The following is a 25,090-nucleotide window of genomic DNA, read 5'->3' on the forward strand; positions in this document are numbered from 1 at the left end:
GTGTGTATGTATCCGTTATTTATAGTCATTTCCTTCTTGTCATTTGCAGGGGGCTCTCTGGGGGAGATTCTACCGACGTCTCGTGTTTCAGCGATTTCTTAGAATTCTTCAGATTCGTCGATAACCTTTTTAGGGGCCTGGGAGATATACTGGATTCCATGTTTTGCATGTCTGAATTGTTAAACCAAACGCCTCTAGACGCATCGTTTGTCGAAGCTAAAAATTAGTAAACACTTTTTATGCTCCACATTCAAAATAGTAGGTAGTGAGTCAAAATAATCAAACCGCAATTATTACTATTTAATCTGATTTCTCTACATGAAAATTGTAATGTGCTATTCATTTCGCATAGTGTTCTAATATGTTCACACTTGCTTGTTCACACTTGGAACATTCTATTGACGCGATGACTGAGGCTGCATAGTTTGACTTCTTGAAATCTTTGTCTCAACTTCCCCTTATGGTGAGTCAGTCCCCAATACAAGCATGGGAAAGATGTTTTATTTTCATATTTTTGTAATTTTAATAAATATGGACAAATTTCCATAAGGTAGGAAACAGTGCCGTAACTAGAAGAAATTTTACTATAGGCAAGCTTTTAATTTTGCGTCCCTACTTAATTGATAAATTAAATGTGTTGAAACTCAAAAACAAACATTTTATTTTTAAAAACGTAACAAAAATATAAAAATAAAATATAAATTGTTTGACTTAAATTATCAAAACTTAAAAAATATATGTATAATCTAATATATAAATAAACTTCAGAGTCGCAACAAAATACAAAGACAACCGTAGAAACAAACAAATAGTTATTTGAAAAAAAATATATTTAAAAGTAAATCTACTAATAATCCGGAATTAAAAAAATAAGTTAATGTACAGGGTGATTCAGCACTTATCCACAAAAAAATTTCTTGAACGTACAGGGGATTCTTACAAAAAATACAATTTTGTAAAAAAAATCAAAAAGGACAGTTCCAAAGTGATTTAAAAATACACTTCTGCATGGCACTGGAAACTGGTCCACTGTAAAACCTAACCTTGGGCAGGGCAAACCATGCAATCGGTGACAGGCACAGCGGCAAAGTGTAATAAAAAATGAACGAACAAAATATTGAAAATTTCTTAAGGGAAGAAGAAGAAAATTTTATAACACCTATTTTATATCAGCAAATTCAACTGCTTTTGACGCTATTGCTATTATTAATTAATAAAATTTGGGCCCGTCTTGCAGAGTTTCTATGAGCTAACACAAATGTTGTCTTGCTTCACCATAAATTAAAACGATATCCATGAACTCCTAAGTTGCTATACATGTAAGCCATTTTTGGCACTTGAAGAACTAATGTAAACACTATCGCAAAAACGTAAATACTAACATCGGATTTCAATATTCGAAATCGCCTGGGCTACGTGGAGAGAGAGCACATTGGGCACAGCATACAACGCGAATGATGCTAGAGACTACAGTAGTCCAGCAATGTAAAGGTTGAAAATACTACAACTTCAATAGGTAATTTTTTTTTTCGGGAACAGGATTTTACAAAAATTCCCAGAATGAAAAATATTTTTTTAATTTTTGTGTTCAACTCCCTTCCATGCACCCCTAGCAGCTTGAGCTCATAGGCATGTGCCTACTATGCCTATACCTTGTTACGGCGCCCTGTTACGGTAGCAAACAAGAATCAACATATTTAAAAATAATACCTTAATTGCTGTCAACTGGTATTTATTTTTAATTTATATTTTATTATTCTGATACTTCCAAAAATTTAAACGTTATATTAACATCAACTCTCTTGAACATTTTACAAAAATACTTTTTCGTTGCAAATTGATTTAAAACTCTAAAATACCTTCAAATTAAAAAAAGAACCAGTGGCTTTTTTTTGCTAAAATATGCCACTAGAATATAAAATGATTATTCATGAAATCACATTTTCCGTACATCTTACCCATGTCACGGTCTAAATGTAGACAATTAATCACTGCCTACTATTTAAGACTTACGAGTACAAACGATAAAAATAATTGAATTAGTTACTTTAAACGATAACATTTCATACATTCCAGTAGTAGCAATATTCAACGATCGAAAATAAATAAAAATACCAAACCAACCTCTGTACTTCTGATCTGCTCGTTGAGAGCCCTTATGTGAATGTCCGTGGGAATCTAACAAGGCAGCTGCTAACATCGACGGATTACACGAAGTTCCGTCCCCAGCACCGCTAGAGGACGAACCACTGGGACAAAATGGACTGGGCGTCCCTATGGGACTGTACACCTTTGATATGAAATCTTCATAAGTCGCACTGTTTTTGTGTTTCGTCACTACAGTATCTAACGATCTAGCGCGTTCTTCGTAACTGCAATTTACCATTATTCAATATTGACATTTCCGACACGTTTAGACGGTGATACTTACTATTGTTGATAAAACTGGTAAGTCACCCTTTTTGAGCGACTGCCGCAAAGGGCCGTAGCTCTAACCAGCCCGGCTAAGATGTTACTCTCGACAATCGCTTCATTGAACAACACGCCAAAATGTGGCACCTAGAAATTTAAAGGCAATCAGATTATTTCATCCGTTTGAAAGCGACGGTTACTCACATCTGCCTTACAATTAACTGTTACTCTGTTTAAATTATTTCCTAATGGGTAAATGGTTATCAAAATATCACAGAACTCAGTGGGAATGATATCACGTCTATAATCTCTATTATGTTCAGACCACACTATATGCACTTCATCGTTTCCCAAATGCCTCGTCTGAAAAAGAAAACAGCCATTCAATACATGAAAAATAATTCTTGAAACCAACAAAATTACGAATTTCACCTCCTTAAACGTTGGCGTCAAATTCTGAACACCTGCATTCATACGCATGTAGCGGATACTTAATTTTTATATCTTTACCTTGCTAAGTACAGCATCGGGGGTGTCGCCGGGCATCCTAGTGGCTACATGAAATATGGCTTCCACAAAACTCGTCGCTATGTAGGGTGCTGTAAGTCCCGTGGAACCTTGTCTTTGTAGGCCGCCCAAGAAACCCGTGTGCCCTTCCAGCTCGATTTCCCAGGCGAGTGCTGCCAAGAATTGCTCGTAAGCCACACTACCGCCTTGGTTCGACAGTATCGAATTTTTATCCTCCTGCCCGGGAGCCACATATATTACAGCAAACTAAAAATTATGATTTAGAATGTTATTCAATTACGAAGAGATATTTGGAGACTAGATAAGCAAACTTTGGGAGTTGGTAATCACAAATCTAGAAATAATCTAAATCGCACCATCATGAGCTGTACTGACTTTAGGCATAATCAGGCAGATCGCATTGATATTTGAAATACTAGTTTGAGGAATTAGGTGAATTTCGATAAAAAATTCTATAACTTTGTTGCCTTAACAAATTTAAAGTGTGGCGACTCAATAACTGTTGCTATGAAGAATAGAATAACTAAATTTTTAAGAGCTGTCTCTACCGTTGTCATGACTTTCATAGGCGTCCCTAGAAAAGTTTTCTACTAAAGGTAAAATAATAATTTGTATATAATACGTAGAAAATTTGTATTATATCACACCCCCGCAAAAAAAGAGTCACAAGTCAAAAAACATCCTTAACCGTTTCGCTGCGCAATACATCTGAACGTAGCTACCGCGCCGTGCGCGAAAGTTTATCGCGTGCGAATATATACGTCTGGAGCAGTTAAACCACTTATAGTTTTTACATTATGTTGTGTTAAATTACGATTTACGATAAATTTTACGATTTTATTTTGAATAAAATACAGTATATGTACTAAATAGAAACTGAAAGAAACATGAACAATCTTGGTATTATTACCAGTACCTCTTTCCATAAAAATATTTGTCACAATCGGTATAAGCTCGCCCGCAAAAATTCGCCTTACCAATTGCAATAACCGAGTCACTAATGCGCATGGTTGCGAATATATACGGTTTGAGCAGCCTGATCCAATTTAACTATTCATGCGAATTAATCCGTCTGGAGCAGTTTGAGCCCTATAAATTTTTAGCGAATATATACGTCTGGAGCAGTGAAAGGGTTAAAACCTACAACTTTCTCATTTAAAATTTTTCGATAGGAGCTATATTTTTTTAGTTATTTTAGAAAAACCGTTTTTTGCAACTTTGCGATTTTTTTAAACGATGTTAGCAATTTTGGATCGAGTTTAAAGAACAAGAAACTCAATTTAAAATTTAATTTTGTATACGGTCATATTTTTTTTGTCCAGGTAATAATTTCTGCAAATTTAACATTAATCCGTGACAGAATGCTTGGACTATAATGCTTTTTGAAGTTCCGAGACTCGTAATCGAATACAATTACCTCTCTGTGTCGTATCTTATGCGGAAATCTCTGTACATATCAGTTGTAACACCTCACGTTTTTCGGTAGTCGCCCCCTCCACTTTTCCTCTCGAGGAAAGGTACCAGATCCAGGCCCAACGTAAAGATTCCAAAATACTACCACACCCATTACGAACGTGTCTCCGAATCCACCATAGTGAGAGAACCGCACACCCAGCAACCGGATCCCTTGTTCCAACTGGAAGAAATCAAATCGGAGCCGTTGGATATGGAAGACGACGTCATCGAGATAGAAGATAACGTTATAAGCTTCTCGGAAGTGTCGGAAATGCCGTCGCACGATGAGGAAATCATCGGGAATTACGACAGCCCCCTGGTAAACTTAAACGACAAAGCCAAGGAAGACGGACCGTCTCCGTTTAAGAAAATTAGTCTGGTCGCACAGCCAGTCATAATGAACATACACAGCATCGCCGAGAAGACGTCTAGTACGGTAAAGATCGTCGATGTCGCACAGCTAAAGGGCACAGTGGAGAGTTTGGACAANATGTTCATTTGGCCAACAACATATTTTAATTATTTATGTCCTCAAACAATTTTATTATATTGATGGTAAATTTCGTTTTGTTTCGTTTCAAAAGGTCTCCAAAATGCCATGTTGTAATAATATCAATGATTAATAGAAGGTGCCTATAATAAATTAAAATTATCTGAATCACACCAAATTGCGCATTGCTGCACTGCACTGCTGGGCAATTTGTCAACCACTTGTCAACAGCTGAGATTTAGTGCCCAGTGGCCCAATGCAGCTATGTTTGTATTTCGTTTGCCCGCGCTCGCATTCATCGACTGGGCGTATACATTTCTACCACCTCTACGTTTAGTTCAACCAGACCTGTATATGGATATGGCTAAATAAATATTGGAACAGTTTTTGAAATATTTCAATGTTGAGTTGCTGTGTCAGTGACCGAACCTGGTACATACTGTCAACCTCTTGGTTCTTTAACTGATATCGAAAAGACTATACAGTCCGATTTTTAAAAGGAAACTGGTCTGTGGAATATTAGTGCTGACATTATAGATATTAATTTATGAACGTTATTTTTCAATTCTGCTTCACTATGACGGGGCTTCTATAGTTGATGAAATTATGAATTAAGGCTATCGTTTTATAGACAAAAAATGACACTTTTAGTAAGACAATGATAGAACAAAAAGATCCATACAGGAAGTGATGAAGCTTAACTCTAAACTAGAGCAACTTCCTTTTATTTTTCGCATAGAAACATCACGGAGAACATGTAAACATCAGAAAGTGTACCTTTCGTGTTTTGTTCGGCAAATTTGTAAAGATACTCAATAATTGTGATTAATTCATGTGTTAAAAGTTTCCTAAAAGTATTCTGCGGGGTGTGATTATATTTATAGTACCATACGTGATTTTCTATATGTTCAACACACGTGCAAAATTCAGTGAAGGTAAGATAAACATACAAGGTAAAAATATGTTTTTTTTTTTCAGTATTTTGAATGTATTGTCAGTTGTCTTATACCTGGAAGTAAACTTATAAAACCGGTAAAGTGAAGAGATATTGTTCCTAACTTACTTAGATCTTCTAAACCGCTGGACAAAAAATTGTGCATAAATACTCATTTTATAATGATCAGCAAGAGAGGAAAATTTTAAACCTTCCTGTTGACCATGAGTTTTAGATTGTCGGTTTTATGCAGCTTCATGCAGTCTAGATTTTTCCTAGATTTGTGTTGGTAGTAGAAACAATTGAATTATTAAGAAAAAAACCTTGTGAGTTTCTCGGCAACTCTGATTATCTAAGTTCCTCAGCTCCCTAAGCAAACGTTCCGTTTTGTTCAACAAATGCAACTGATGTCTCCGTTCCCACCCCGCCAGACCCAACTGAGAGAACAAAAGACGACACTGCTGAAAAGCGTTTTGTTCCACGATTCCCAGGGAAGCTAAAATGTAACTTTATAAAATAATTTACCTTAATTCTCCTTGATAATTATACGTACACTGCTGACTGCTTGGAGGCTCAAATGAAGGGCTTTTAGCTTCAGCACGACTGCTCGGTCTCGTGATAGGCAGCCCCAACATGGAATCCAAATGTTGTACCAGTCTATTTTCTTCCACTTCGACATTCCTTTGACTAATCACGGAGGCTATGGCTTCCTGCTCTAATTCAGTGGACATAGGTGGCGCCGCTGGTTCGTTTAACTTACGACTGAGGCTCTCTAGGCATTCGGGACTCGTATGTCCCAGGTATTGCAATAACTAAAAAAAATATATAAGTACTACATGTTTTTTTTACGAATCTACTTTTTTACATCATCCAGTTGGTCCAAATCAGGCGCAGCATTAGATATTTCAGGTAAAACGTTAGGAGGCCTATGTCTCATAGCCCTTTGTGGAAGTGTATGTAAAGGTGAGCCCACCATTAAACTCTCGGGTTGGATGGAACTAACAGAGGCAGTCTTTGGTAAAGTCTCCGATAGATAGTTATCCTGTTCTCCCGCTTTTATGCTCTCTGGAGTTCGATATAAAATCGAAGCATCCCAACTAGATTTCCCGGAAAGATCTCTCAACAACACCCTCACTTGTTTATCGGCAGTTGACAGACCAGCTGTCACCCCACCACCCGGCAGATCTAAAGTCGGGAGCTCGATTAAACTCGCGATCACATTCTTAGAGAGAATAAACAGCTGAAAATTCAGAAATTGAACATTGTTTCTATCACACATACACAAGATAATACCTGGATGTTTGGAGCTGAAAATATGCTCGCTGACAAATCGTCAGATGTAAGATTGGGGACGTCGTCGTGTTCCACGACAAGCGAACTAAGTCTGGCGGCTCCGATGGCCATCGGAAAATGGCCTAAATGAGTGACTAGATGAGCCAATACAGTCTTAGCGCACAAGGTGATTGCCTGTTGACACTGGTTGTTTTTGGAAGGACTTTGCGCAGGCGATTTTTCCAAGTCGTCCGAAATGATATTTGGATCGAAGTCGTCGTTAATACTAGGCTGACTTAATCCCCCTGGATTTTCTTGCGAGGCTTTTCCTTGTATTATTTTGTACAGAACCTAGCAAATTTTAATTTTGTTTAATTTTTAATTGCAAAAAGTGTAAATTTAATTAAATTTTCTTTAACCAACCACAATAAGTAAATAAAATTAGTTCTGTGGTTTAAATTCTTGTATAGTCCCATAAATAAGAATTAAGTATTTAATTACATGTTAGCAGTTAAATTTTCAAACTATTATGCAACAAGTGGTATGACTGCAAGTATGGCTAACTATTGATTTAATTAGTTGCCATAGTAATTAGATATTATGACATCACGTCAACAAAATCACATTTAAGAATACATGTTATTTGCATGCAATCTCTGAAATTTTCATAAACATTTTTTATGTTTGCAAAATAAAGTGAAACATGGCTGAAATCTCCATAACTCCAAAAAGAAGTGCTAAAAACCTGCCCAACCTTTACGACAAAACAAAAACGGAATCCAGAGAAAGAAAACGAAACATTTTATACTTAATTTTAAGCTATTTAACAGAGAACAGACTTCTTGAAAGTGCAGAAACTTTACAAAACGAAGCCGACTTAACCAATCAGTATCAAGTTTGTGAAAACATCGATTTAGACATTATATTACAAGAGTATCAGAGTTATTATTACACTAAGTTCCAAAAATATCCTAAATTGGTCCGAAAAGTATCTGACTCTGAGAATGTGTGTACCGATAATAAAAACAAAACGAGAAGAGGCAGCGCAAAGTTGAGACACTCGGAAAACACTGGCAAAAGTCTAAGTGCATCGGAAAGCGAAAATTTTCTGTTTCAAATCACGCCACTTGGTAACGGATCACTAAATACCAAACTGGAATGCAATTTCAAGGAAAAGTCTATGTATAACTTTGAAAGTTATTCAAGTGAATGGAAGGAAATGGCAGAACAGATAATAAAGCAAATAATACCAAGCAATCTAGGCATCAATTGGAATGAATGCATCGGAGTAGTTAACACAATAGAAAAATTAAAAGAAGCCACGATTTATCCGGTTATATACCCAGATTTATTCAAGAATCTACCAACTTGGAAAGGAATATTGTTATACGGACCACCGGGTACAGGCAAAACGATGTTGGCCAAAGCTTTGGCATCAGAAGGTCGCACTACGTTTATTAACGTTACTAGTAGCGCCTTTATAAGCAAGTGGAGGGGAGAATCGGAAAAATTGTTACACGTTCTCTTTGATCTAGCCAAAATGTCCGCTCCAACAACGATTTTTATAGATGAGTTAGACGCACTAGCTTCAGAGTCGTCCCAGTCCCAACACGAAGCTTCAAGAAGATTTAAAAGTGAACTGCTGGTACAAATCGACGGAATAATGAGTGGAGAGGCCGATATATTCATATTGGGTAGTACCAACGTTCCTTGGAGCTTAGACGCCGCTATGTTAAGAAGATTCGAGAAAAGAATTTTTGTCGAACTACCATCTGAAGAAAATAGAAGGGAACTACTGATGCACTACATAAAACAACCACACTCACTACAAAAAGAAGAATTTCAGTACCTTGCGGAGAAAACAGACAGTTTTTCCGGTTCCGACATTAAAACTTTATGCAAAGAAGCTACACTGAGCATTGTAAGGGAAAACATAAAGCACATGAATGAAGGTGGAAGCAACGGGAAAATTTTACGGAAAATCACTTATAAGGACATGCAAACAGCATTAGAAAATATTAAACCCTGCACAACTAATTACGACTGTAAAAGGTACTATGAATGGAGGAAAAAACTAGGTTCTTCCTGATTATATTAAAATTAAAGCTAATTTATCCTGTATTTTTATAATAATAAATATTTGATGAGAATCGTTATTGTCATTCATATTTATTTAACGTGTTTTATAATTCAATTTTGTAATTGTTTGTGATGTTTATTTTTATTCACTGACAAAACAGTTGGCCGCTGACAAACCACTGCTAAAACAGGTTTATTCGATTTAGTAACCAATCATCTTTCACTATTTGTTCCATTATGATTGGCCCAAAAAGAAAAAGATAAATGGCGAGAGATGATTGGTTGTTTCAAGCATACAGGATGAATTTGGATTGCAAAACCCGTTATTACCAATTTAGATTTATTTAAAATCGCGAGTTTTGAAGATAAAAAAAAATACTTACACCGAAAACTTGGGATAGTAAACATATTCCTCTGTTCTCCCCATACTCGGATACCTCCAAAAGCCTCATTGGTCCCAGCTTCATGCACCATTCTCCCAGACACAGTAGTAAGGCCGTACCTAAAGCTTTGTCACTTTCTCCAGCGATAGAACCGAGAGGCGCATGCAGAAAAAGCGCTGAACACAAAGTATTTATAACCGAATTCCCCAGTCGTGGGTACTGAGTCCACAGTAGTGGAGCGTGGTCGCACAGAAGGAACAATATATTGCTGGCGAGTTGCGCTATAACCTTGTTGTTGAACTGAAAATTAAGAAAGTAAGAAAGTTCAAACAATAAAATATAGATTATAACGTATGTCGTATATGTATATCTTGGAAATTTTATTTTTAACGACAGGTAAGTCCTGATAAAGCAATTATTAAAAATGTATCTTAGGTAAAGTTGCCTATAAATGGTAGAAAAAAATATATCTGAATGTATTAAACTTCGCTATTTCTTAAGCATCGCAAGTCTAAAAGTATCTTGTGTTGTTTCAGTTTTAGCGATTAATGATTAAATTACTTAAATATTATCATCGCCAATTGGTGGATAAGCTATGGGTCTACAGTGAATGTAGACAAAATGCGGTATAAATATCATTTTCCATCTCAATATGTACTAAGTGCTTAATACACTAGAATCCCAATTATCCGTGTGACGGATTCTTCATGCACTGCAATGTTTATGATTATCCGCTATCTGTGCACGGATTTTCCGTGGTGGGGCAAAAAAGTGCTCAGAGACAAAAAAAAAGATGAGTCCCTGCTTGTTTATCACATACATATTATTTACCTAATAGGTATGTGTAATAAAGTTAATATTTTTTGCAAAATTGGTGAGTTTGGACGTTATTTCGAATAATCATGTTTTCAATTATCCAGCAACGGTCCGGTCCCAGCCGGCCCGGAGATTCTATTGTATTTGTAATATCCATTCAAAGAGCATATGATACAGATCAGTTACAATCCCAGGTGACAATACCAAACACTTACTGAAATGTGTCATGTGAGAATCACGTTATTCCTTCTAGATTTCAGCTGATCTCAATATATTCGTACTTTTTTTATGTTAAGTATTCAATCATATGGTTTATCATAAATGGTGTTAGCCTTGAAAAATAAGTTCCAAGTCAAAATTTCTTTAAAATCTCATGTAACCTTTCTCTGCTAAGAATTTTGGAATTTAATGTGCGAAGAAAGATTATTTCACAAGTCAATGCATTTCAAAATCAGAAGTTGTCCTATTTCAAAATTTTCATGCCACTGCCTTGGAAAATTAATACAGGGTGTAAGAAGTTTGACTGCCATAAATGAACAAAAAATGTGACAATAACGTTTAACCTAACGCTACACAGCTGATGCATACCACGGGTGCATGCGACAGACTTGTCCTACGGAAGAAATGTAAACAACTATTATTGTGAAACATTTAGTAAATTTCAAGACAATTATTCCCCAGTTTTTAAATAAATAAAATAAAATGTATCGATTTTGTAGTATGAAAATAGTATTTTGCTTCAATTTTAGCTCAAATTTTAGTAATTATGAACCTCTTACAACAGGAATTAACTTTTAAACAAATGATGAATTTGAAAAGTAATTTAGGTACTTACCAAACAGCAAAATTCAGTAATTTTTAAACGCACAAGTACAAAACAAACTACAACATATGCTCAAAATCTCCATCACCATTTTCAATGCAAGCATGACACCTTCGAATCCAATTTTCGTGCATTTACTGGAAAACACCTCAAGAAAAGGAAATAGTGGTATGCAATAAATACTCAGACACGGTCCAATTCCAGATACCAACTGAATTGCGTATTGCTGGACAGCTTAGTACCTCGCATTAAATGGCAGTCAAACTTTTAACACTCTGAATATCCATTACTTATAGAAACTAGTGTATAAACTGTAATGAAATAAAGGCTTTTTTATTTACCTTTAATGCCAGTAATAACACGTTGATAGCGTCCGCAACTTTTGGATGGAACGTCTGATTATTCAATTCCTTGTACACAAAGATACCTAAAGCGGAAAGTGCTATGCACCTTGCTTTACCCTTGGGCTCACGCCTTCCTGTCCTTAACAATATACTGACCACATGTTCCTAAAAACAGACAACGCTACGTTTTGATCTACTCCAAAAATGCACGTAAACCTACCTTAATATCAGGACACGCCATCATGTGTATGTCCTGTTCGGGCTGGAGTACCGAAAACGAACTAAGGTCATCGGGCAGGCTGAGCAGGTTCGCCAAAATCGAAACAGCCTCTGTCCTAGGGCTCGCTTCTAGTTTCTCGGTACTGTTAAGTACAGTGTTGCAGGCATGTACTAGGTCCAACAGGAGTAGTGTGGAACCGGGCAGTTGTAACGACAAAAATCGAGGACCGAGGTACTTTAGACAAGTGTTGAGAAATGGTTTCGAGGTGCCCGTCAATGCTACGAAATGAAAAATGGAATTTTTACTCATTTTTTTAAATGTAATGCCGCCAGTCAAGTTTCATTTTAATACTGTTAGAAAATTTCGTGTTCAACGTGACTTCATTTATCCCAATACAAATTCATCCAAATTGACCTCACTTTTTTATAATTTCAAAATAAATGGTTAATACCCCTGTAATCTGAAAGACGCGACCAAACTTGTCACGTTAAAATATTATTTGAAAAAAATAAGTGTTATGCAACTAGATTAGTATCATTTTTGCTCATACTTGCAAACACTCTGTGTACACATACAGGTTCGGAAAGACCCCATGGTTCATCGGTCGTTACGTGAGAGCGATAAAGTAAGTCATAGAAAACCGTGCGATAGAGAAGGATGGATTAACATATCGGAATACGAAGTGGGAATTGTATAAGTAGTGACATCTATTAAAGAAAAGCCAAACGACGAAAACAAAGATGACCACCGGTCGCTGAATTATAAGTGGAAGTGGATCTTATTTGTGGAAGGGGAAACGGGCGGTGACTATGAAACGCCTTCATTATAGCCATCCTTCTCTATCGCACGGATTTCTATGACTTACTTTATCGCTCTCACTTAACGGCCGATGAACCATGGGGACTTTCCGTACCTGTATATCTACTTACCTGAATGTAAAAACCGATAAAACTGCGACAAATACGTCCTATGTTTCAAATCGCAGTTCAAAGTTATAGTACACAGTAGCCTCATGGCGTTCAACTGTCCCGCCTCGAAATTACTTGGCAGCATTAACGCCCCAAAACACCAAGGCAAAATTAAAGTCAAAGGCGGAACCAATTCGGGGGCCTGAGGGGTGCTCATGTTATCAGGCGACACACCCTGGTTTTGCTTGATCTTGATCAACGTGTCCGTCAATTTAATCAAGTACTCGAACACCTGGGCGTGCAGTTTGGGATCGGTTACGTGATTGACGTCGCCTAAAGCGCCGAGCATCCTTCTCCAAAGTATAACGGCGACGTCTGGAAGCCAACCCCTTATGGCCCCGCCGCATACTACACCTCTGTTTTCGCCAGACAGCTCCAGGGTGTGAGTTTCGGAAGAGAGCATGTCCAGTTGTATGGGCGAATCTTTTATGGAATTGCTTTCGAGACCGCTGGACGGAGCCGGACTAGGAGAACGGGTGCGGTCTGCAGATTCGGTGTCAGGCGGGGCGAGGGTGTCGAGTGACCTTGATCTTCTATATTTAGACTGAAAAGATGCACATTATTTATTAAATATGATGCCACTTTTGAAAAAATAAAAAATCGTATATACCTCAGGTTCTAAATTCTAAATTTGTCTAAAGGTTGTTATATTAACTACTACGAGCCAAAATTGGCAAAAATTATTACATTAATTATAATTTTTGAAAAAAACTAAATTGCAAATTGATAAATGTAATCTGATTGTTCAAATATAAAAAAAAAGAGTGTTAACTTTAAAACTTTACTGTGGCCGTCCTAATCAACCGATTTCAATTTTTCAAAAACCATTTGAAAAGTTGAGTGATCTTTTTTATGTGAAAAAATTTTCAAGTATCTAGATGCTTTATTTGAGGCTGTGCAACATTTTGAAAATTTAAAAATTTATTTTCAAATTTTTTTTCAAAAAATTATTTTGTGAAAACTATAGAACCGATTTTAATGAAATTTGGTGTGTTGTTTTATTATACTCTATAGTTTTTTTTACCATAATTAGAATGTCCTCGGAGCAATTAAAATATTTTTAAAAAATTTTCCAAAAAACTTGATTTTGCCTTTTTTCTCATCAATTATTGCTATTTTGCAACATCGGTAATAAATTTAAACATTTTTAACTTACAGTATAATGTGCAAAATTAAATTCTAAAACTTTTTCTCCTCTTCAATATTCTTCTAAAATGCAAAATATAAGTAAAAAACTCAAATAGGTATTTTTAAAATTTTTTTAAACATTTTTGCAATTTTGAAAATGTTCCAGACCTCGCCCAGATCTAGGAATCTACACTTTTATTATGTGAGTAGTACTGAAGGTAATCCAGAAAAAATTTGCGTGCCCCCTGTCACATCCACCTCAAAACAGATCCGCCCTGATCTATAATTTGATATGCAACCAAAAAGAAATTATTTGATAATTCTTTTTTCTAGAATTATAGAATGATCCAGTGGCAGGACCTTGTAAATAAAGACCTGTTACGATTGGAATTTAAAAAATTTTAGGAAAATTAGAGAAATTCCCTGATATTTTCAGATCTGTGAAATTCCCTGATAATTTCCGGTTTTCCAGTATTTTCCATACAAATCTAATTTATTATCAAAAATTTTATTTATTTAATAAAAATAAAATAATGCTTTGAAATTCAGAAACTTGTAATCAAAATTCTGTCACAAAAATTATTTTACTGGAATACCATCTGCAACCCAAAAAATATTTATTTCAGATTTTTCTCATATGATAAATTATGTCTTATTGCAAAAATAGCGACTGTTTCCAATAATTTCCATGAAAAAACACATTCGATTACTAGTGTCTGAACTACTGAAAACATTATTGTGTTTGTATTACGATACAAATTAAATTGTTGATGACAACTGAATTATACCTGTCTTAAAAATATTTTAATGATGACTTTAAAATAATTAACTACGGAAAAACTTTTACAAATATAAAAAAATACATATGTAAGAGAAAAAAACCTTAAAACGGCTTTTATCTATGTGCTAAAAATCTATATCAAAAAATTTTTTTGCCGATTTTAATATCATTTGGTGACATTAAAGATTAATTAAATCACCACATTTTGATCCCAAGAGTTTGTTGTATATGTACGTGAAATATTAGGAGAATTGCATTTCAGAACAAAATCAATACAAGTACTGTGTTTGGGACACTTGGTACAATATATAAAAGTGTACTAAATATTTAAGGTATTTTCTACAGAAATATGTCAATTTTCAACAATTTCAAAGATTAATAAAAAAGTTTTGCAGATTTTTATACCAATTTCATTGATAAAAAGCAATAAATTAATCTGCGTTAGATAAATATTCCATATTTCCTATTTTTTTAACATCGTAACTTTAAAATAAATCTCAATTGCGTTTTTTTTATTTTTTTTTTTAGTAAAAGGGCAGAATTTGAAATCACAACACAAAAACCAACTTTTAAAAACTTACTCTCATGAAGACATCTAGTCTTAGGCTGTATTTTCTGTGGGAGTGCATATTAACATGCGTTTAAAAAAGCATATCATGCCAATTGAAAGTTTTTATATTGACGCCGATTTATAAATTTAAAGATATAAATAACCGCCATGCGAGTTGTTTGTCCTTTTCTTATTGGCAGGTTTCCACGATTGAAGTCGAGTACACAACCCTCAACATACCAATTATAACTTATAAAAATAAATAAGTGATAAACAGGAATAACTATTTTATAAATAAAATAAATTATGAGTTGAAGCAGCAGTCCCTTGAATTCACTGCTGCAATGTGTTTAACATTTGGTCACAATAATAAACCGCAAAACTTTGGTAAATAGGATTTTGTTCATATGTAAAAGTATCTGTATTGTATTTCAAATGGGTGTCAGTTTTTTAAGGGTACTGAAATAATTACATTTTTTATATAAAATAAATAATCGAGTTATAAACTCGATAAAAGTTATAAATAAATAAATAAATAAATAAATTGTATTTTAGACAGCGGTCAAAAAAAAAAAAATAATATATAAAAATACTTACTAATCTGATGGATTTCAAATTTTTTAACACTTCAAGTGTTTAACATGAAGTATTTAGGATTTTTTGTGCTTTTCCTTTACGAATCTCAGTATCAATGACTTAGTTTAGGTGAACTACAAAAATATCAATCCACCTGATGTGATATGACAACAGCGCACTGGGAGGCCAAAAACTAAAAGGCCAATGTTAATTCAGTGAAATGAGAATGGACAAATATGTCCGCTACATTTTCTTACATTTATTTCATTTTCAATTTATTGGTTTATCGGTATATATGCAATGTGTTAGGTAATTTCACAACTTTCTACGTGAAGTATTAGTTTTACTGGAATCGAAATATAATTTGTATAGTACAGTGCTCTATTTTAAATATTAAATTTTGTAGTAAAATTTGAAAGCGGTATTTAATGAAATGTCTTGTGTCGTGTAAGTGTATAACTTTATAATTAATGTCAGCGTGAATGTAGTGACAGTTTGTTGTGTTTGTGTGCCTTCATTGTTAAATGTCTGCGTAATACTGTGAAAAAACATGTGTAGGAATTGAAAAAGATGGGATTTGATAAAAATGAATAGCTCTCAAGTGGGTATGCGGTTGTGCATGTGCATGAATGAAAATTATGAAAAAAAAATTGTTAAAAATACAGTTTATATGATGGAAATTGAGAAAACAAACTTATTGACATTTGTTTCTAAAGATCAAAGGTAGCCTTGATATAAATAACACTCATTTAAAGTTATGCCCTGCATACGAATGCAGAAAAAAATGATATGTTGTTTTTCAGAGGAAATAACTTACATTTTGATGCCTCACAAATGTAGACCTGCGCTTTAGGGTCAAGTTAGTTTCACTATAACTTCTCGGTAGACTCGATCTACCCCTCTTTGAAGAAATATGACCGTCAGGTAAACTGGAATCCTGACGACACACGGCTGGATGACCTGCGTCGTTGGTGTTAGACGGAGTGTTGTTTTCTAGCCTCGGACCTCTGCGACCTCTCTTCGATTTGTGCTCGTTCAGACGATCCAACGGCAGGTCTGTGAGGTCTAAATTATAGACATGGCGAGCCAAAACTCTGGTAAGAGTCTCCAACGTTTTCTGCAACAATTTAAATAGTTAAATCATATTCACAGGAAAAATAAAGTAACTTACCGCCCATTCCTTTATCAATTCCTCCCATGTGGTAAGAGATGTCAGAACGTGTAAGAACCTGTCCCATAACTCCCGTGAAATCATTACATTTAAGTTCGCTTTAATCCACGTTACTATCAATGTCTGGAATATGGCGGGAGCTAACTTTCCGCCCAAGGTGGTGACTTTCTTTTTCGGCGGACTCTCGCCAAGTACTAACGACGTTATTTGCAACAATACCAGAAGTAACTGCTCCCTGAACAGAGATATTAGTTGTAAAGTATCCGATGAAGGTAAGATTCACGTTTATGCTTACCAAGTGGCATTGTCCATTCTTGTATTCATTACCATGTACCTATAAATGTTCAAGACTCTTTTACAAGTGTCAGTTTGTTCTTCAAGCATCCGAGGGATATGCGAGTTTATTTCTAACAGGAAAACGTTGGCAGCGTGTGTCATGAACAGTTGGTATACGTTCTGAAACAAAACATGTTTTAGCTTAGCATAATACATCTTGGATATGTCATAAGAAATGTCCATTTTCATAAAAGACAATACTCAATTATTATAAAACACAACACAAAAAATTGTGCATGTGATTTACCTGCATGCCGGCCCTCACTAACAGATTTTCTTTATGAATAGCGCCCAGATAAGAGTCGTTTCTCAACCGTCCAGGTCTGCCAGTCTCTGGCGTCAACTCTTCGCTATTCCTCGGAACATCCTCGGGCAATTCTAGAGCATAAGGCGGCAATTCCACAACATTACCTTGAATCAGATCTTTATAGACGATGATTATTTTTCTGATTGCTGCCACATGCGAGAAATTAAGAAGAAAAGTTTGCCGATACAACTCGTGGATAAAATTGACATTATCTCTGGTGCTACAGAGAACGTCTCGAACCACTTGGATGGCTAGTTCTTCGTCGCTAGTTGTCTTGTTCGTTTGGAGAGATATTGCTGCAAGTAAATCACTTGGATTTAGAAGTATTCTTTTAGTGGAAAGTTGGATAACAATATTTTTTCCAAAAACTGGCGTGAGAAAGTAAAATAACTCCCTTGTTATTCATAATACAGAAAAAAGTTTTACAGAATCAAAAAACCTAAAGGACACCCCAAATATTACATTATTTAAATGGAACACCCTGTATATTTTTAAACATATGGATTTCTTTCTGAGAAAATTCTATATATAACAATATAACAGTTTATCATTTTAGTGCAGGGTTACCAAGTTATGTAAAAAATTCTTTGAATTTTGGAAAAAACGTGATCTCGAAGAAGTTGTATTAACTTTCAACTACTAACACTTGGAGCTATATTAGCTAATATCGATATTTTATACAGGGCATTTTTTATAATACGATCATTTTAAGAAAGTTCAAACTTGATTGTCTAAAATTTTTCAAATGGGACACCCTGTACTTTATTGTTATATTTTATTCACATATCAGTCCACTTCAACTTTTATTAAGTAAGTATGTTCTACACCTAAAGTTATTAGTTTTTAAGATATAGCAACATTTTCTGGAAAAACCTAATTTTTATTATTTTCGGTCGCACGAAATGACTTTGGAAAAAACTGTCACATTGTGTCAACTTGTCAGTTCATAATATATCATTCCATTTTGAGTTAATTTTATTAGTTAATATTTATTTGTGGTATTCCATAAAATAATAAAAATTTTAAATAAGTTTTTTCAGAAATGTTGCTATATCTTAAAAACTAACAATTTTAGATGTAGAACATAAAAGTTGAAGTGGACCGATATATGAATAAAATAGAACAATAAAATACAGGCTGTTCCATTTGAAAAATTTTAGAAAATCAAGTTTAAACTTTCTAATAATTATTGTATTATAAAAATTGCCCCCTGTATAAAATATCGATATTAGCTAATATAGGAGTCTTTGTCTAATATTTGCCTATAACCCTGTCTAATTATTTTGTTCCAAGTGTTAGTAGCTGAAAGTTAATACAACTTCTTCGAGGTCATGTTTTTTCCAAAATTCGATGAATTTTCTACATAACTTGGCAACCCCGCACTAAAATGATAAACTGTTTATATTGCCATATAAAGAATTTTCTCGGAAATGCATAATGTTTAAAAATATATAGGGTGTTCCACTTAAAAAATGTTATATTTGGTGTGTCCCGTGTTTATTCATGGCCCTGTATGTATCAAATTAATTTTGTAGTTTAGGTTTCCTGATTCTGTATAACTTTTATATATACTTTTTTTCTGTATTATGAGTAACAAGGGAGTTATTTTATTATTAATTTATTATTTATTAATACATCTGTTTATTGAAATAGGTTGACCCTAATACACCATTCAATATACATGTATCTGACTAAGCCTAAAACACATTAACTACATTATACCCATAACTTACAAATATATATATATAAAAGCCATCAATAATCAGTTAATAATTTCTTAGTCTACACTTAAAGGAATTCAAGGGCTCCACATTTCTTACCTCTAGAGGGAGTTTATTAAATTCATTAAAACCCTTAAAGAATAAAGAATTCATTCATTTACTTTCTCACACTAACAAATATTGTACACAAGATAAAGAGGTAAGCGAATTAAAGAAATGGGAAATGAAAATCAGTCTGATTTTCCAGTATCCAAAATATGCAATTCTGTTATTGACGGCAAAAATTTGCAGGTGTTCCTTCTTATTACCTTTTGTCTTCATTAGGAAAAAATGTTAAAAAATCAATATGCACATCTGCTCAAATGAGAGTTCATTCAAAGGAGTGTGGTTGCAACAGTGCAGTACTTATGGAAAGTTGCCAGAACTTAGCAAAACTGTCCCTTTACAAGAGGTGTCTATCTACGAGGATGAATGTCTATTAAGTGAGATTTCACCGTACTTTACTAACCATTACAATTATTTTGTTTGTTGATCACGTTTCACTTTTCAAAATAAAGTGGGGGAATAAAAATATCATTACTGGATGTTTTAAAATTAGTAATTTTCATTAACAGCAATTCTATTCACTAAGTCAGTAGTGTCAACAATGACAAATAGTAGCGGCTTGTCGCTTTAGTACAAATCTACAACTCACTGGATTTAATTGCAATTGTTATTGTTATACCAATGCAAATATCTTATTGACAAATTTTAAGCTGGAAACGTATTTCTAAGAATAATAAGTAAAAATAGGAAAGCTGATAATAAACTACATATTTTTAAAAAGAAAAGAGCCCTACTTAAGGAGGTTTATCGGGTACGTCTAAAGTCAAATGAGAGTTTCTGTAGATTTGCTAGTGACCAAAGTAGTAAGCCTTTAGATTTGGCAACGTTGCACTTGGCTGGTGCTCTCGGCTCGGCGTTTGCTCGCTCGCGTTCGATTATTCTGTTTGTTTGGATGCCTAAGCCTGAAATATACATCATATGTCACACCTACAAATTCCAAATAATACGCTACGTCCAGAACAGCGGCGTTGCCGCTATCACGCATAATGGATGTTAGGTTAGTCAACGACACTAGTTTGAAGGAGAATTATTAGAAATTATGTACCTAATTGATTTCTACGAGCTGTCATACGGTTCCTTAGATATCGGTGTCCTATTTATACAAGTTGCTGTGGAAACCGTTCGTCAATTGTTGTGCATTCTAAGTGGAAAGACCAAAAAAATCTGCATTCTCATAAGACTGTTCTAAATTGTGAAAAATTATTTTATTAATATCTCGTCTCTTAGGTATCCAAACTAGTTATAAATTTTTTTGAGGATTTTCTTCATATTAATAAGCTTATATTAATTTTATTATATTTGTTTATCAATTCCATATCAGATAAACCTCCTTAATAATAATAAAAATCAAAATATTTTGTGAATAGTGATAATTAATAGTGATATGCGAATCAGTGACAAAGATGCATTTTCATAGTTTGTAATGTAAAAAATATTTATGTTTCTGAATTTAACAGACATACTGAACAGAACACAACAATGCGTTCATCAAAGTGAATCGATTTTTACATAAATCCAACAAATCTGTTATTTTGTTAATTTTAGTTTTACTAATTAACATATAAATGGGTGTTTTGAATTATATTCATCAAGGACAAACAAACATTGAGGAATGTTCTACCCACTACACTTTGTTAAAATCTAATTATAATTTTTAAGATCCTGATTGCATCAACTGGTTCCACAAATTTGAACATACAAAGATAATTTCTACTTACTGGAATCTAAACTAGGATGTGAGGAATCGTTCTGCGCTTCATCCTCGTGCATAAACTGTGACTGCTGGGAAGGCGACTGAATACTGGGAATGGAGGATGGACCGCCTTCTAGATTTTTCTTGGCCTGGTGCATGTAATTCGTTAGCCACATTATCAATGTGACTCGGCAGTGAACAAACTCATTTTCACTTTCTAGCCTTCTTAGAACTGGCAGATCTAAAAATACATCCTTATATACCTTACCGAGGGCAGCATAATAGTATACGTACCTAAATTAGGTCTATAAACGGACGTTTCGTTACAGAAACTGGGGCAAATCTTAGGCAGATAATAAATCTTAAATTTTTCCAAAAGGAAATTGAAGCACCGATGATGGTAAGAAGCCTTATCTTGCCACTCTAATTTAATGACGGTATGAACTATATTCTCCAAGAGAGCTTCTAGATAGAATTTACTCGCGTGCTCCGGCGGTTTTTCCCCACTCGAAGGGGGCAAAATAGGTAGAATCTCACATGGGGTAATAGGATTTTGAGCACTCGTATCGTGAAAGACACTGCCACTGTTCTGGGCCGGCACAATGATCTGGTTGCAGAATCCCGGAACTAAAGCTGCAAACATATTGTGAACGTGATCAGGCGCATTCTCGTTTAAAGCCTGGTACCACATAAGGAAATACCGTATGCCCTGGCGTCTTAGTTTTATAGCGTTTCCGGGATGCAGCAGTTTCGCTAAAAGCCTTCCCAAGGAATGTATCTGCCATCTTCTATGTATTAATTCTGGTAAAAGGCTCAGAACTTGATCTAGGATCCAGAGGGTGCATTCCAGCTCTTCTTTATGCGCCTTATGAACTGCAATTTGATTTTTTCAAGGCTTTGAACAGAAAGGGTAAATGCAAACTTACCTAAATGAAAGGACAGCTCTGACACCACAGAAAAACAGATATATTACAATTAATATGGAATATATACAAGAGAACATAATGTTAGTACAAGCTAAATAATAATATAAACACAATTTCTAATCTATTCTGTTCCACTTTTGTACCTTAGCAACCTTTTACAGAATATTGAGAATTTAATTGAATCTTCACTTTGATGTTCCTAATGCATTCTAATATATAATTGGCATCATTTAACTGAGTATCATTTTAAAATCTAGTTACGGTAATGAAAAAAAATTGTGACTATTAATATTTACAAAAAGCAAAGTTAACAACCAATTAGAAGATACATGACAATTGTTGCTTTTTGAGATAGCCAAAAATGGGTGATAAAAATATGTAGGCTAAAGATGTTAGAAAAAATTGCATTAAATAGCATTTAGCATTTTGCTTGAAGTCATACATACAAATAGATACATTTAATACATCTTTTACATATCTGAAAATATCTAAAATGTATTTAATTACACTTGGTAATGGAAATAATTTTTATTTACGTCTGTATGAGTCATTTATGTTAAAAACAAAAGAAGTAACTATTCTACAGTTTTAGTAACGATTTCACCATGTTTATTAGTAATATGTATGATAGATAAGTAAATTAATCTGATAAAAGTTTCAGTCACAATTATATGATTACAAGTATCTACGTTAAAGCTTTTTACAAAAAGCAAAATAGATCCAGTAGAGCGATAATGTTAACTTACCTCTTTGACGTAAATTTGCTTCTGTCTGAACAAAACTTTCATACAATATATGATATACATGACTAAAATTTGCTTCGAAGAAGCCTTTTGCTTCTGCTATGTCAACATTATCTAAAATAGAGAAATCAGATATTCGAACATTCACATGTTTATGTTTGGAGATTTTTTTTTTGATATGTATAAGTAAACACACTAATATTAATATTTACCTAATATGATTTTTAAATGTTTTAATCTTGTAGCCACATCTTTTTTTGGGTCTTGTACTTTTGAAGTTGATTTTTTAATATCAACCAGGTTGCGTTTCGTAAACATTTTTTACACGATTTCAGGTTGTTACATTATTTTTACATAGTAACAGAGAGACAATTTTCTAGATCATTTTTTGAATGGAAATAATTAATTATATTTGCTTCCTTGTCACATTTTTCTAAGGTTTTTGATGTTGACGTACACTAAACATTAAAAATGTCAGTCTTCATGCCCTACACGGAGGAAATTCGAACTGAAAAAGTAAATAGTAAAAAGGCGGAAGATTCAAATTTGTTTATATGTTTTTGCCAATAGGATCGGATAAATAAGAAAACTTCGTTCATAATAAAAAAATGTATTTAATAGATGTTTTAATAATTTTTACAGAGAATATACAAAAATGAATAATGCATCTAAAAAAATTAACTTATTTAAACAGAAAAATTATATGTATGTATATTACAGAATAAAAATATATGTAGTACACAGAAAATAAAGTGAACATTAATTATGGTCTGTTCCAACATGAGTCAGGGATTGGTTCCGAACCGATCGGAGTGTTTGGCCAGCTAAGTTCTAAATGTGTCTTCACTGAATATATCGCAAGAATGCACATTTCGAATGATTCGGAACTAATTCCTGACTCATGTTGGAACAGACCTTTAATATGTATTCCTTGCATATTATTTTCAATGTCGTAGCTAAGGACAAGAGTGCCCAGGGAAGATTTGAATTTTTGCGCCTCCAACACTTAGTTTGTAGGAAGAGAAACAGTACAATCACGAGTGCACCCCTTTGAGATTTGCGCCCCTGGCAGCCGACCCCGCGGCCAGCCCCTAACTACGACGCTGATTATTTTTATTCTAAACGGCAATAAAATTGATAATAGTTGAATTCAACATGTTGTATCAGCAGCGTTAAAAGGAATATAATATCATTGAGCCAAAGGATTTCCAATATAATAACATCCCTCCCTGTACATAAATTAAAGCATTTTTTAATTTATTTATAAGTTGTGCCTCTATATTATACGTATATACAAATTTATAACTACATATTTAGCAGCCAATGCTGATACATAATATAAATGTAAAAAGTTTTAATATCTCTCATTTAAATAAAAATGAAAAGCTAAGAATAACAGGTTCATTTTATAAAAATATATAAAGTTAAGGCCTAGAAAAATGATCTAAATTAAGTTTGAATGCAAGTATAATCATATGCATGCATCTATTTCAATACGTATAGGTACTGGTTTAATTTTATTATTAATATACTGTCATATAAAGTTTTTTGTTCTTTAAATATGGAAAGGTAAATATTACATACTAATTAGCTATATTTTGGTTATATGAAAATTTAGAAAATTGCAAAATACTGAGTACATTATAATGTACGTAATGACCAACATTTTTTCTACAATGGTGTTATGTTTACATAAGTTAAAATACTTTTGTGATATGTTCTAGTTCTTTTTTTGTTTTCTATTCTTTTATTCCCAGAATATAATCAATATTTTGCCAATTCTAAGACACAACAGGTGACAGCATTAAAAATGGAAGCAAATACTTCAATATCAATGGTAGCCCTTAAAAATTAAACCGATTATATTTTGATAATGAAACGTGGAACCAACAACTGATAGATAGGTAAGGCGACATTTTTATTTCACAAAATAAAATCTTCGTTCATTTTGGCATGAACACTTCTTTTTTCAAAATCCATAATGCTATAGCTTTACGAAAAAATAGTTTTTTTGTGGAAAAAATAAAAAACTAGCATATCTACAGGGTGTCTCGTTCATATTTGTTAAAAAAACTTGTGTGCAAGTTCTTCATGGAAAAATAATAGGAGTAGTTTGTGTAAAGTTTTTTTCTTAGACGCCCTGTTTTCGAGACAGAGCGTGTTGAAGTTGTTACTTTCCAAATGGTTTTCCTTAATTATCTTTAAATCGGCTAAAGATAAAAATGTCAAAATTTGTACACGAGTAAACATGAACTGTGTGTTAAGAAAAATATGCAAATGGTTTCTTTCTGAAAAGCAGTGTCGCCGATACAGGTAATTGGAGGGGTTT

General features: G+C 34.0%; 1 protein-coding gene across 2 annotated transcripts; it reads right to left on the minus strand.

Moving 5' to 3' along the window:
* Positions 1 to 8: 8 nt before the first annotated feature.
* Positions 9 to 23,237, minus strand: LOC108917538 (ral GTPase-activating protein subunit alpha-1). Of its 2 annotated transcripts, XM_018724188.1 has the most exons (22): positions 22,974 to 23,079; positions 22,765 to 22,875; positions 22,019 to 22,036; positions 21,387 to 21,965; positions 21,118 to 21,333; positions 17,514 to 17,869; positions 17,226 to 17,386; positions 16,931 to 17,165; positions 16,577 to 16,876; positions 12,686 to 13,268; positions 11,757 to 12,034; positions 11,534 to 11,701; positions 9,554 to 9,853; positions 7,113 to 7,442; positions 6,685 to 7,059; positions 6,373 to 6,631; positions 6,143 to 6,315; positions 2,923 to 3,186; positions 2,617 to 2,775; positions 2,432 to 2,559; positions 2,125 to 2,372; positions 9 to 216 (listed from the first exon to the last, which is right to left on the minus strand). In XM_018724188.1, the coding sequence occupies exons 1-22, from the start codon at positions 23,077 to 23,079 to the stop codon at positions 26 to 28; spliced, it is 5,538 nt and encodes a 1,845-aa protein (XP_018579704.1). In that variant the 3' UTR covers positions 9 to 25. The 2 variants fall into 2 exon arrangements, with proteins under 2 accessions (XP_018579704.1, XP_018579705.1); XM_018724189.1 differs by lacking the exon at positions 22,019 to 22,036 and having other exon boundaries at positions 22,974 to 23,237.
* Positions 23,238 to 25,090: the final 1,853 nt, after the last annotated feature.

The sequence above is a fragment of the Anoplophora glabripennis genome, unplaced genomic scaffold (assembly GCF_000390285.2).
Source record: "Anoplophora glabripennis isolate ALB-LARVAE unplaced genomic scaffold, Agla_2.0 scaffold57, whole genome shotgun sequence".
In the NCBI taxonomy this organism is placed as follows: domain Eukaryota; kingdom Metazoa; phylum Arthropoda; class Insecta; order Coleoptera; family Cerambycidae; genus Anoplophora; species Anoplophora glabripennis.